The following is a 14,589-nucleotide window of genomic DNA, read 5'->3' on the forward strand; positions in this document are numbered from 1 at the left end:
TAAAATGCGAGTGTGCGTTACTCATTCTTTAAAGCGAGTAAGGTATCGCTTAAGACTGGCTTGCGGAGCTGAATTTCTCAATTTATCATTTACTTTTGCGTGTATAAAAGTCCTCAGCGCTCTCTAAGCAGAACAGACGGCGATCCATAGCAAATTTGACAACAGAGTACTGTTCATACAATGTAGGCATTCACTGCCGGTATTGTCTTCACTTAAAACTTACGGGCTGATAGGCCGTGGTCGATGAATAAAACTCTCCCCTGACGTTTCGTTTCCGACTGCGGGAGACATCCTCCGAGGCCAGAGGGCGCCATACATAGTATATATAATCAGCGCTTCCTCGAGCCCTGTTTGCAGTTCGCCGCTTTACCTCGGAGGATGCCTCCGGTAGTCGGAGACGAAACGTCAGGGGAGAGTTTTATACATCGACCACGGTCTATTAGCCCGGAATTTTTAAGTGAAGACAATACGGGCCGTGAAAGCCTTCACTGTATGATCAAACGCCCCTACGGGAAGGATGTGTCAGCACGATTCGATGATTCGAAGGAATTCGCAAGAAGAAAGGACAACAACTGTGTACCCTCACCTTCCTGTTGCGCTATAGGGACACTTCGACGGTTGCGAAAATTCTGAAGGTGAAGAGGATATTTCGCTCGGCTCAGTCTCATCGTATTTACAACCATGTTGAATCTGCAATGTTACGGGAGAGGATTCATCAGACGCCGCGAGAACTGGCGGAAACCAGGAGTAAGCTTTTTCACCTCCACTTGGTTATTAGTGATGCTATGCAGTGTGGTGATTGGAATAAGACTGACGGTCTAACATTCAAAACTATGGAAGTTAGTGCAGAAATATCAGCAAATAGACAGAAGAAGAAGGTCGCTAACTTACAAAAGAACATTTCGGGAGGTTCAGTTGAGGACAATTCTCGAACTGTTATTAACCTGTCTGATAAAGGTTTATCAAAAGTTGAAATTTCTGTATTAGCCAAAGGAGGTAATTTTGCTGTGACGTCCCAAAACGTACCCACGGAGGATCTTGTAGGAAATATTGAGGCCGGTATCCGTCAGCTTCCACAGCACTCCGCTGATTTAATTAGAATGGAAAAAGCTAGGGTTTTATGTGCATGTCGCAGGTACAAAGGAAGGCACTGAGGGGTATCAACGCAGATAAAAACATTATTGTTATTACTGCAGATAAGGGTAATGCCACCGTCATATTCAAGAGTGGGGATTATCATGGAAAGATCAATGATATTTTGGTTCCCTCAATTACAAAAAACGTCAGAAGGATCCGACTATGAAGATTTTAAAATTGAGCAATCGACTGGTGGACGCATCTTCATTCTCCTCCGACGATAATTAGTTGCTTTGTAAAACAGAAGCGTACCCAACTAGATTGAATGTATTACCCAAAGTGCATAAACCTGAGATGCCTTTGAGGCCAATTGTCAGCGCCTTAGGCGGTCTCACCCACGAGTTAGCTAGACACCTTGCTTCATTGCTGAAACGCTATGTTCGTAGGACTGACAGTTATATTAAAAATTCATCTCATTTCATTGACAAGTTAAAGGAAATGAGCATGGGCACGGATGATATCCTCGTCAGTTTTGATATTGTGTCATTATTTGCTATGATTCCGGTAAACGAAGCTGTCTCATGCATAGCGGATATTTTTCCTACCGATATTGTGGCATTATTCTGACACTGCCTCTCCACAACCTACTTTCAATACAATAGCGACTTTTAGGAAGAGATTGGCGGGGTGGCTATGAGCAGTCCTCTTAGTCCTGCTGTCGCTAACTTGTTTATCGAGACTTTTGAACAACGGGCGTTGCAGTCTGCCAGTAAGACATCAGCCAGATGGTATCGCTATGCCGATGACGCTTTCGCAGTATGGGCACACGAAGCAGAGGAGATGGATTCCTTTCTGACACATCTAAACAGCATTAATCCGAAAATCCAGGTTACTATGGAGACGGAGAATAATGAACAACTGAATTTTCTCGATGTGTCTGTGTTTAAACGACAGGACGCAGCGTTGGGCAACAAGGTGTATAGAAAAACCACACATACTTATCGTTATTTGCATAAAGATTCAAACCACCAACCTAGACAAAAAAGACAGGGCGCACAAAATTTATGAACCTGTTTATTTAAAAGATGAGATTGAACATCTACGGTCGACTTTCGTGGATAATGGCTATTCTAGCAAGGAGATAGATCGAGACGACGAACAACAGCCGCCGAACGGCAAGGTTTTCTTTCCGTTCATTAGTAAGGTCACAGATCGCATTGGGAAAGCAAGTATGGGATGGAAACTACTTTCATACCCACCAGGAAAATAAAATAATATTTAAGATCGGCATAAGATGCATGACATCCCTTGGCTACCCCGGGGGTATATAAAATTCCTTGCAGTTGTGGACAGATTTATATCGGTATCACAAACAGAAGTGTTAACACCCGTTTTGAACACAAGAGGAATTGCCGCCCGGGTCACACGAATAAATCGGCCTTAGCAGAACTTGTTTAGCAGGAAGGTAATCATGAAATAAAATCAGCGGGACGAGCGTCATATATAAAACCTCGCATTATTATGCGTGAATGTATAGACAGGCTACCGAAATTGATAAACACCGTAGTAATTTTAACAGAAAAGAGGAAGGTGTTAAACTGTATAAAATTTGAATGTCAGCGTTGCACCGGAAGCGTGTATCATATACTAGATTATGAATGTAGATAGATGACTATGCAATATGTCCCATTCATGGTTAATTCTCGAACATATACACCAAAGAATACCAGATAGCATCCTATACCTATGTAGTTAGCTTACCTACAATTTTCTAGCACTTCGATCATAGTGCTTAATTTATGATTACAACTGCCTACCTTTACCTATGTGGATGGGAGTCGTATTCTCGCATTCTTAGGATAAAGTTAGAGACTGGAAGATCTCCATGCCCTATCTTTGACCAACCATCCCTATAACACTGTCCCCAAGTTAATCTGCAGCTGACCAAAAGTAGGAGGGTACTATACCCACTATATTCCAAGTCTGGTGAAGGGATTTAGCGAGCTGAGTCCGTAACAGCTCTTCAGCGAAGACTGTTCAGCGCCAGTCTTACTCACGGCACCTATCCAAGTGCACAAGGTCTCTCCAGATGCACACTTGTCGAGGAGGTTAGCACCCATTATCGGTGTGTAGGAGATATAAGGCTCAAAATGGCTCTGAGCACTATGAGACTTAACTTCTGAGGTCATCAGTCCCCTAGAACTTAGAACTACTTAAACCTAACTGACCTAAGGACATCACACACATCCATGCCCGAGGCAGGATTCGAACCTGCGACCGTAGCGGTAGCGCGGTTCCAGACTGAAGTGCCTAGAACCGCTCGGCCACATCGGCTGGCGGAGATATAAGGGTGTTGTGATGGTAAGAAGAAGCATGTGGTTTAGAAGAAAAATGTGATTTGTGCATGATAGAGCTCCAGACGGATGGGGTTTGAAACATTTTATGTAAATCAATTGTGCTATCAGTCCTGAAGTATTTTTCTGGTGTTTGGTGTGAATACCAAGAAGATATCGGAAAGAGAGAAATGATCATTGAACGTAAACACATTCCAAGAGCTACACGGTTCTACACTTAAACAAGCTATAATGCCAGAGTTGTGCAGTTCTCGACATATTAGTCACGTGGAATGCAACGCTGTTGATATTCCAATGTAAGAAATATATTTCCTCTGCATGACAAACATTCTCCCTGTAAGTTTCTCTATGATAAACTATGGTGACAAACTGTAAGGTGATAAAACAGCTACCTTGCACGCCAAAGAAATCATCGATTCTTTGTAACACAAGCCCTCCATAGGTATCTGGAGGTGTATGATGGCTGATTTTTACAAACTCCAAGCCCGATTATGGTTCGGAAATTATGATAAGTTCATAACAGTCCTATAAAATGATCGTCGGCAGCCGAAAATGAACATGAAGAAACAGCATCTTACAAGGAAACAAACACCATGATCAGTAGCCACAGGGATGTAACAGTCTTATCACAGTTTACCACTAACCCTGGTAGCACACAGAAGCCATGGTCCAATGTTGGTTTTTAATGCTCGTGTATGGCATAATACTCCCATTTCGCCTTGACGCCACGTCTGCAGGACGCCTCCTTTTTCCACTATTAGGGTGTTTATATCTAGTATCAGTCTACTCTCCTCCTCCATAACATGCAATTTTATTGATTTGGCTCAGTACTCGTTTCTTCTTATTTTTCTCTAAGTTTATGTATTCTCAGTCAATTTCTGTAATTTTACTAGACTTTCGCGATTTTACACATTTCATCGTATTTCCCTCAATTTTTATTCCTCGAATTTTACCGATTTTATGACATCTTTCATATTTTTCTACAGTTTTCCATGTGTATATGGTCGTCTCTACGAGAATATTTTTGCGTCCTATACACCAACCTACCAAAAAGCCCTAAAACTTGCCCTCTCTCCGATGATTCACATGCATGCATTTGGATAGGACGATTATGAGAAGTATAGCAACAGTCGCTTTGTCCCTATATGAGTCTCAGCGAGTGGTGCAGATGATGGCTGTAGTGGAAACTCAAAGCCTGGAAGCAATTCTATGTACTGCTCCAATCCATCACAGAGCCTGTCTTCAGACTCATGTAGAGCTGCACTTGACCGAAACTTAAATTCTGGATACAGTTCTACATGTTCATTTGACATCCACTTCTTCTTGTAAGGGTATGCAACAGGGATTTGACATGTGTACAGACTTGATTTCTGTTGCTGGTCACATTTTTTCTGATATATATGCTCTTATTGCTTTCCAGATGTGCTTCTTTATCTCTGTTTATACCTTGCAACTCTGGTATGTACCCACAACCCTACCAGGCCATCTACAAACTATAGCTTCCGGGTATTTATTTTCATTACTCCTGTAATAAGTTATTTGTTAGTGGACAGTGTGTCGACTGTAGGTAACATCTTGGGACATAAATAGTTTCCCTTCTCCAACTACAGAGTGCATCTCCACAGGCAGATCATTTGTAGACGACCAGTTACTGCGATCAGTGTTCCGACATGTAAAGAAAACGGCTGTGTCTGGTCATAAGAGAGGTATAGATTTGACATGGAAGATTTCGATTTCAGTGCACTGATAACTGTAAGGGGAATAAAGAATTTTTCGTGGAAAATTATATCCAGTCATAAAAGAGATATAGATATTGATATTTCCAGAGCCACAGTCGTCAGGAGGAGGTCTTTCTGAAACTTCACTCATTGTTGAATGTTATCAGATTGGGGCTACAATCATAATATCTGATTATAATTACAGTGAGAAATAAGTGGCTGGTTTTCTAGGACGACACCATTTGATGAGCAGGTATTGTGGTGGAGGTAGCCTGTAGCTGGAAGAAATGAACATTTCTGTATTAAAGCTCTCAGGAGCAGTGGGTACAAAGAAAAGTTCCAGCCAGCCAGCTAGTCAGTTCTTGCCCACAGCTGCAGGGGCAAGTCCCAGTTGTGGCGCCTTCTGGATAGCTAAATAGTGAACTAATATTCAGTATGGATTGGGTTGACTTTGCAGTTGTGTGTGTTGCATGTATTCTCCGTGGAAAATTGAGCAATTCAGTATTGATCACTGCCAAGTTTTGGCGCTGAACATATTAAACATGCTAATTCCTAACACTCCAGTCATTCCCAGATGCTATCCATGGTCACGGTGGTGCATTCTGGCATATACTCAAGTCCACAACTGTAGCAGTTTTCTGCAGCCTCTGAGCATTGGTGCTGGTGGTGTATGAGGGGATGGGCATGCTGCATGTGGGCATCACGGGGGTAGGGGAGGAAGCGGTCTGTATATATGAATGTTGGAAGTGATCTCTGACATGTAGCCATGACAACTACTGTTACAGACTGGATTGTGGTTTATGTGTGCCATGTTTAGCACTCCTCAGTACATCACAGTGGACTCTGCCTTGCAGTGGTATTTGATGTTGTCTCTATCCTATGACACAGTAGATCCTTCCTTGTCTCCCTCCTTCCAAATGTAGCAGAGAGAGCGAATTTAGTAATGCTATAGTGACTTAAAAACCCAATTGTGACATCAAACTCCCGATTGATAGTGATCTCCAACATCTTGCCATGACAACCAGTCAGACGAAGCAGTCGGGGGTGTGGTTGGGTAATGCCCTGTGGTCAGTGTGGGAGTTTTTAAAAGTGTTATTACATGTGGTGAGTTATGTTGACAGTAATCCTTGCATAATTGGGATAAACAATGTGCTGAAATTGTCTAAATATTTCATACTACCTTCTCACGCTCAAAATGTTTAAAGAAACAGTGCTCCATACACTGCAGTCAATTTCCTGGCAAATTCATTGAATAAGTAAATGAACTATATTCCAGACATGAAACTGAAGACATGAAATTTTTTAAATAAACAATATTCCACATACTGCCTTGTCCACCAGAAATTGTTAAAACAGTATTCCATATACTGCAATTGTTTTCCCACCAATTTCCTTAAATAAATAATAAACTATATTCTATACACCACTGCATATCCCATAAATTGTTTTAATAAACAATATTCACACATTGCCTTGTCTAGGAGAAATTGTGTAAGTAATACTGCATACACTGCAATCAAATCCCTGCCAAACAGGCAATCAATTAAGTAGTTTTCCTGCGAATTTACAGGTGGGAGAGGGCAAGAGGAGGAATTGTGGTTTCTCAGAGAAGGAGGGGTTAATTAATTGATAAATTTAGTTAAGTAGTAAATTAATTTGATATAAAAAGCCTGCTTGTATCAGTGAGAGGAGTTCCCAGAGGGGTGGCGAGGAGAAGGGGGAGGGGAGGAGGGGAGGAGGAGGGGGAGGGGAATGGTTGGGGGAGGTTTCTCAGAAGGACATCTTACCCTCAAGGGTCCATATCCACTTAGCAGAACAATGGGTTAACGACCTGTCAATCAAAAGAGAACAATAGGTTAGCCCCTGAATGTATGATTATCCTGATGTAGAATGCTGATACTGCCTTTACCCTACTAATGTAGGAGACGAAGTCCAATTTTCAACAAGATAATGCATGCATCTTACGCTGAATCTGAGACCTGAGAAAACTTTTTGGGAATACTTGCAAGGTGTGTTTATCGCAATGGAAAGCATTTAGAGGTCGCATGTTAGTTGGAAAAGCGATACGAGAAGAGTGGCGACAATTTCGCTGCAAGAATTAGAAACCCTCACAAAATTATGGCGGGAGAGAATATCTGAGGTAGTTAGGAAGAAAGCTGGTTGGACGAAGTACTAAAACTGCAATAACCATACAGGATAGTGAACGCATTTATACCGATTTCCATCCAGGAAATGCAAACGCCTTATTTTGTTACTTGTATTATAAAAGAAACTGTCGTTATTGTTTGTGTCTTATAAGTATCTACTACTTTCATAATAAATTCGATACATGTATGCTTCAGACATTGCCTTTTGACTGATTTCCACTACTGTATGTCGCAAAAATTGTCAAGAATAAGGGAGAGGATTGTAGGACATGTGTTACAACACTGATAAGTAAGGGTCCTGGTGCTGTTGAGTGGAGTCTGATGCACTTTGCTGTTCCGAAATGAAGTAATCAGTAATTTGTCGTCTAATCTGCTCACTGTATGCAAAGGTCAATGTGGACACAAAAAGTATAATTTGCTAGTATACTGGGTTACATTCATTTTTTATGGGTCGTTTAACCAAGTAAGTTAAGGATCTTGAAATAGAGGTCAGGTCAACCTTCAACAGAATTTTATTTACTCTTAAATTTTACAAAGATTAAACAAAAGTTATCTAAGAACAAGAATAATTGAGTACAAATTATTTTAATAAAAATGACGCTAGTACTGTGGGAGGTACGAATCAAAAGGAAGACTTTTTAAATGAAATCATTCCGCGTTTGGCTGTTGAGAATCAGTTATTGCGACTACAGTTTCAACATTGTGGGATGTTCTGGCCCACTCAAGAATATAAAGCTGTGACATGGTGTGCAAGAGCAGTTGCATATGGTGTTGTAAATTTATCTGTTCCATACACCATACATGATAGAAATCGGGCGAAACAGTGATATAAACACTTAAATTTAAATTTAATGTTGCAGTGCTGCAGTATGAAATTTGAAGTTACTTCGAAATTGAAATCGTAGTAAACAATGTGTTAACAGCCAAAATCGGAATTATTTCATTTAAAAATTTCACGAAGGCTATCGACCCAATTATTATCAAACTTAAAAGGAAGACTGCCTGGAGAATTAAGCACCAACATATCCTTATCTGTGCAGCTCACGGGCACAAAATTAAAGAAACAAAATACAAATGCAAATTAAATCAGCAAGATAAGCGCGTACCCGAAACATATGAGAAGTGGAGCAACTCAGATTATGTATTGTATCAACACGGATTGTGAAAACTAACATCTCCTCAAGATCAGCGAATTGTGCCAAACAGTCCCAGGTGGCGGTCATCTGTCAAGTCCTCTGACATTCCGTTCCTGAATGTCGAAAAAATTGCTTCCTTCTGCCCATACTTTCATCCTTTATGTGCCAGAGGATAAATGTAACAAAATTTACGAATATATCTGGGAAGGGATAGCAAATATCCCATTTTTTTGCGTAAAAGACCCACATTTTAACATGAAAAACTCGGCACTGGGCTGAACTAGTGTTACCTCGATTGGTCGGCCTGTGCGCAATATGCACTAAGTGACACTATGCGATCTCATTGGACAGTACAAATTTTTGGAGTAAAATGGAACTAAGGGCTACCGTGCGTCTGGGATTTTGACGTTCGCGAAGCGAGGCAAAAATGTCATGCTCAACTATCCCAAGGGGATGGTAAGTTGGGTGTGGCGTTCACTGTGCAGCATGAGAACAAGCGTTGGTTGTATTCAAACAAAAGCAGCGAGCTGGGAAACAGCCTGGCTTCTGTGGAGGTTGCTCAATACACCAGGGAGGTGTATCTTGCTGATTTAATTTGCATTTGTATTTTGTTTCTAAAGATATTCTGCTGACAAAGGAGACCAAAAACCATACTGGGACCAACCTGATCTGCTAGAAGAGCACAAAGCTATGTTTCGAGTTTTCGCAGATGTAACCGAAAAATAGTGACCGAAAAATGAATTAAGGTCTCACAGCGAAATGTGACGGCAATGTCACAGCATCGGTGAATAACATTCATAATGCTTCAGCTACAGAGGATAAAAACTGCGGGGAAGACTATGCATAGGGTGAAGCACACATCCACCGACAAACTTTCAGAGGTGACAGTATGGAACAAAACAAGAAAAAATTCTCTAATGAACATGGTCTCTAAAACGCACGCGTTAAGACCTATGAGCGCATTTTCATCTTCTCTCCTGCGAGATATACACTTATGAGCCAAAACATTATCACTACCTGCTTAATAGCTTGTTTGCCCATCTTTGGAACGAAATACATTGCTGATTCTGTGTATCAGGGATCCGACAGTGTGTTGGTGGGTTTGTGGAGGTGTGTAGCGTTAGATGTCTTAGAACAGGTCATGTAATCCCCGTAAGTAACGGCCGCTGATTTACGTATGCAGTGATGGCGCTAGATAGCGAGCCAGATGGGTTCCGTAGAATTTACATCAGACGAATTTGGTCGCCAAGATATCAACGTGAGTTCACTATAGTGCTCCTCAAAGCACTGTAGCACAGTTCTGGCTCCGAGACACGGACAGTTATACAACCGAAATATGACATCACCGTCGGGGAAAACATTATGCATGAAGTGGTGCAAGTAGTTCGCAGCTGCCACAGGTCCCATGTAGGTGCAGGAGAGTGTCTCCCATAGCATCATACTGCAACCACCATACCCACCACCCTGCGTCCATGGCGCGCTGCACGTTTCGAGCCGCCGTTCACCTCGATGAGGGTGTTTGTGGAGACGACCATCGGTCTGGTGTAGCAAAAATGTGATTCTTCCGAAAAGCCGACACGTTTCCATTGATCGACGAGCGTATCCCAATGGTCCAGCACCCACTGTAATCGTAACTGACTATGTCGTTGGATCAACATGCGAACACCTGGGGTGGTCTCTTGCGGAGCTCCAAGTTGAACAACTTATGATGAACAGTATGCTCCAAAACACTTCTGCGTGCACCAACATTGTGCTCTTTCGGCAGAAATGTCACAGATCACCATCTAACCTACTTTATAGAGCAGACAAGCCTCCGAACCCCAAGTTCCGTGAAGAATCGTGGAGCACCAACCATTTAGCGCCTAGTGGTAGTTTCACTGTCCTATGCCTCTTTCCGTAGGTGCTCACGAGAGTATCACGTAAACGATGGACCAGCTTCGCCATTTTAGAAATAGTCGTTCCCAGACTACGCGTAATAATAACCTGCTCTTTGTCAGAGTCTCCATTTGCAGAATATGTCTTCGGTAGTGTGATCCCCGTCCGTTTCTGCTCTGCTTACATACTTCTGTTACCGCATCACGTGCCCACAACGCAACAAGGTTGCATCCAACGACGCGGTGGCAGTGGTCATAATGGTTTGGCCCATCAGTCTACATTTTTTGCGGAAAGCCCTTTGCTCGCCAATTTCGAAAGTTGGTAGTATGGACCAAAAGAAGAAATATTGTCCAGGAAACATGGGCTCTAATGCGCATACCTTTAGAATTATAAGCACTTGTTCATCTTCGCCTCTGTGAAACACTTAGCTTCTACTAAAAAAAGTGCTCATAGATTTTAAGGTCTGTATTTGAGAGTCCACATTTGCTAGATATATTGTTTTGGCCTATGCTTACAATCTCTGAAAGTTTGTCGGTGGGGTTCTGCATAGATAAAAAAAAACTGGGGATCTAGGGTGTATGTACTGTGTGATGATAATGGTACCGGGGTAATATCAAAAATAAGGTCTCCTATTTTTTTATATGTACATAGACCTGTTTATTTCTACACTGGTTTACATCAGTTTACATCTTGAACATTTAGCTATTTTTCGACATAATCACCATTTCTGTCGATTCATTTTTGTAGACGCTGTGGCAGGTTTTGTATGCCCAAATCATACCAGCTCGCCACCAGCTCCGCGGCTTTGGCGAAGAAGGAAGCCGCCACTGGCGTGATTGTTGCTTGTCTCAGGTCTAAAGTGGTATGCCCAGGTTTCGTTAACAGTGACAGTTGAGTCCAGAAAGTTGTCCTGTTCGGCTGCAAGGTGGTGAAGAAATGTGCGGGAAGCATCAACTCGTTGCCAAATGTGGTCCTCAGTCCGCATGCGTGGCACCCATCTTGCGCACACCTTCCGGTAATTCAATGTTTCCGTTAAAATTCTGTGAGAGGTGCTTTGCGAAACCTCAGGAACCAAAGTCAGAGATCATCCAGGGTGATACGCCGATCTTCACGCATGCTTTGCTCAACCTTCAACACTGTCTCCTCAGAAACTGATGGTCTCCCGTTCCTTTGTTCGTCGTGAATTTCGGTCCGACCAACTGCAAACTCTCTACACCACTTACGAACATTTTTGACATCCTGCACGAGTCATCATGCACTTGGGATGGATTGCAATCGGCGCAGTGCCCTTTACGTTCAAAAACCGAATAATTGCGCGCAATTCGAACTTGGCGGTAACATCCAACGGGAGCTCCATTCTCAATGGCTGCCAAGCCAAGATACCGCTTCAGCGCGGCGTGCGCAAGTTTACACACAATACATGAAGCACTCTTCATAACAGTGTGACCAACTGCCACTCAAACAGAGTTCTGCACTTACAAAAAAATAGGAGACCTTACTTTTGGGATTACCCTCGTACAAGAAAGGTCGCATAGAACGAGTCACAACATTAACTGAAAAGAAAACGAGAGACAGTACAGAATTCTGATCCGGGTCCACCATCCCGCCAAGAAATGTTTCCGCGTAAGTCTGAGGGGCGACACATTGTTTGTCTCGCGCCGTAGTCGCAAACAGGTCACGGATTCTGATCACGGTCGCGAAAGTGATTTTCTACATCTACATCTACATTTATACTCCGCAAGTCACCCAACGGTGTGTGGCGGAGGGCACTTTACGTGCCACTGTCATTACCTCCCTTTCCTGTTCCAGTCGCGTATGGTTCGCGGGAAGAACGACTGTCTGAAAGCCTCCGTGCGCGCTCTAATCTCTCTAATTTTACATTCGTGATCTCTTCGGGAGGTATAAGTAGGGGGAAGCAATATATTCGATACCTCATCCAGAAACGCACCCTCTCGAAACCTGGCGAGCAAGCTACACCGCGATGCAGAGCGCCTCTCTTGCAGAGTCTGCCACTTGAGTTTGTTAAACATCTCCGTAACGCTATCACGGTTACCAAATAACCCTGTGACGAAACGCGTCGCTCTTCTTTGGATCTTCTCTATCTCCTCCGTCAACCCGATCTGGTACGGATCCCACACTGATGAGCAATACTCAAGTATAGGTCGAACGAGTGTTTTGTAAGCCACCTCCTTTGTTGATGGACTACATTTTCTAAGGACTCTCCCAATGAATCTCAACCTGGTACCCGCCTTACCAACAATTAATTTTATATGATCATTCCACTTCAAATCGTTCCGCACGCATACTCCCAGATATTTTACAGAAGTAACTGCTACCAGTGTTTGTTCCGATATCATACAATCATACAATAAAGGATCCTTCTTTCTATGTATTCGCAATACGTTACATTTGTCTATGTTAAGGGTCAGTTGCCACTCCCTGCACCAAGTGCCTATCCGCTGCAGATCTTCCTGCATTTCGCTACAATTTTGCGCGACTACACGTAAATTTCGAGGACGAGATGAAACCAATGTGTCAGTATAATGCCTGTACGCTCCTCGATTCACGCTGGGCCACTACTGTAGCTTTTTTTTTTTCATTTTGCACTGCAGAGGGCTGGTGGGGCGGCTACCAGCCGCAGAGGGAGCAGTGCCGCTCGCCCATGGGTGCCGAGGGGGAGTGCGTGCAGGTGACGCGCTGCCCGCCGCTGCTGGCGCTGCTGCGCGCCACGCCGCGCCCGCCCGGCGCCGTCGAGTTCCTGCGCAGCTCTCTGTGCGGCTTCGAGAACCGCTACCCGCGCGTCTGCTGCGTACAGGTACGTACCTGCCGCCTCCCACCACTGACTCCCTGTGAACGTAACGCTTTCGTCTATCCAAAGTCGATTACGGTGGGCAGCTTGATCGCTCCTTAGACACATTTAGATAAAGAAACGACATAACACGAAGGAATTATTCGAATGGGACGGAAATCAGTAGATGTGATCTACAGGTACAGACAAACTGATGACTACAGTTTCACAAATATTGGACGATTTCTTCGAGAGAAAGAGCTTCACAAATTGAACAAGTCAATAACGCACAATGTAGGCTTTCACGGCCGGTGTTGTCTTCGGTTGAAACTTCCGGGCTGGGCCACAAGGTATATAGAAAGAACACTCACACGGATCGATACCTCCACAAGGAATCTAACCATCATCCTAGGCAAAAAAGAGGTGTCATGAAAACCTTGGTGGACAGAGCCAACAAAATCTGCCAGCCGGCTAAATCACATACGGTCAGCCTTCATGAAAAACGGATTTACCAGCAAGGAAATTGATCGAGCCCTCCACCAAGAAGAAAAGAAGCCAGAAGTCCAGAGCAACAACGGTCACCTACTGGAAAAGTTTTCCTACTGTTCATTAATAAAGTCACGGACCGTATCGGGAAAGTTCTGGCCAAGAATGGGATCGAAACAATCTTCAGGCCCACCAAGAAGATTAAGGAATATTTAAGAACTGCAAAAGACGCCCCACACCCCATAGCAACACCTGGGGTATACAAAATTCCATGTAGTTGTGGACAAGTATATACTGGAACAACGAAAACAAGTGTAAACATCCGCTTGGCCGAACATAAGAGAAACTGTCGCTTAGGACACATCGAAAAATCGGCCGCAGCTGAGCATGTTTTTCGAGATGGGAATGACGAAATTAAATTTAATAAGACAAGCGTTCTAGCACGAACATCCCATTATCATGCGCGCATGTATAGAGAAGCAATAGAGATTCACAAACACCATAACAATTTTAAAAGAAAAGAGGAAGTTTTAAAGTTAGACAAAATATGGATGTCGACGTTGCGCCAGCAGATTGACAATCGATTACTCTTTATCGAGAATGATGACGCCTTTCAAAGATAGGCATACCATCGGCATCACGTGACGAATGGTGGTGCCCTCTATGAGCTCTATAAGTGCAAGAGTACCTGCAGCCTCAATGCCAGTAGCCGGACGACTTCAGAAGATGTCTCCCGCGGATGGAGACGAAATGTCAGGTGGAAATTTTATACATCGACCACTGCCTCTCAGCCCGTAAGTTTCAACTGAAGAAGTCAATAACGCTTTGGTCCACTTCTGGCCCTCATGCGAGCAGTTATTGGGCTTGGAATTGAGTGGCAGAGTTGAAGGATATTGTGCCAAACTCTGTCCAATTGATGCTTTAGACCCTTGGAGGGGCCTGCCCATAAATCTCCAAACGTTCTCAACTGGTGAGGGATCCAGGAACCTTGCTGATCAAGTTAGGGTT

The 14,589-nt window shown here is 43.3% G+C and overlaps 1 protein-coding gene across 1 annotated transcript in view; it reads left to right on the top strand.

Moving 5' to 3' along the window:
- LOC124794525 (serine protease easter-like) overlaps positions 1-14,589 on the top strand; it is a 148,409-nt gene that overhangs the window by 68,237 nt on the left and 65,583 nt on the right. The window contains exon 2 of the mRNA XM_047258101.1: positions 12,920-13,122. Coding sequence (XP_047114057.1) covers positions 12,920-13,122 — 203 coding nt within the window. The remainder of the gene's footprint in view (positions 1-12,919; positions 13,123-14,589) is intronic.

Source organism: Schistocerca piceifrons, chromosome 1 (assembly GCF_021461385.2).
Source record: "Schistocerca piceifrons isolate TAMUIC-IGC-003096 chromosome 1, iqSchPice1.1, whole genome shotgun sequence".
NCBI lineage: Eukaryota > Metazoa > Arthropoda > Insecta > Orthoptera > Acrididae > Schistocerca > Schistocerca piceifrons.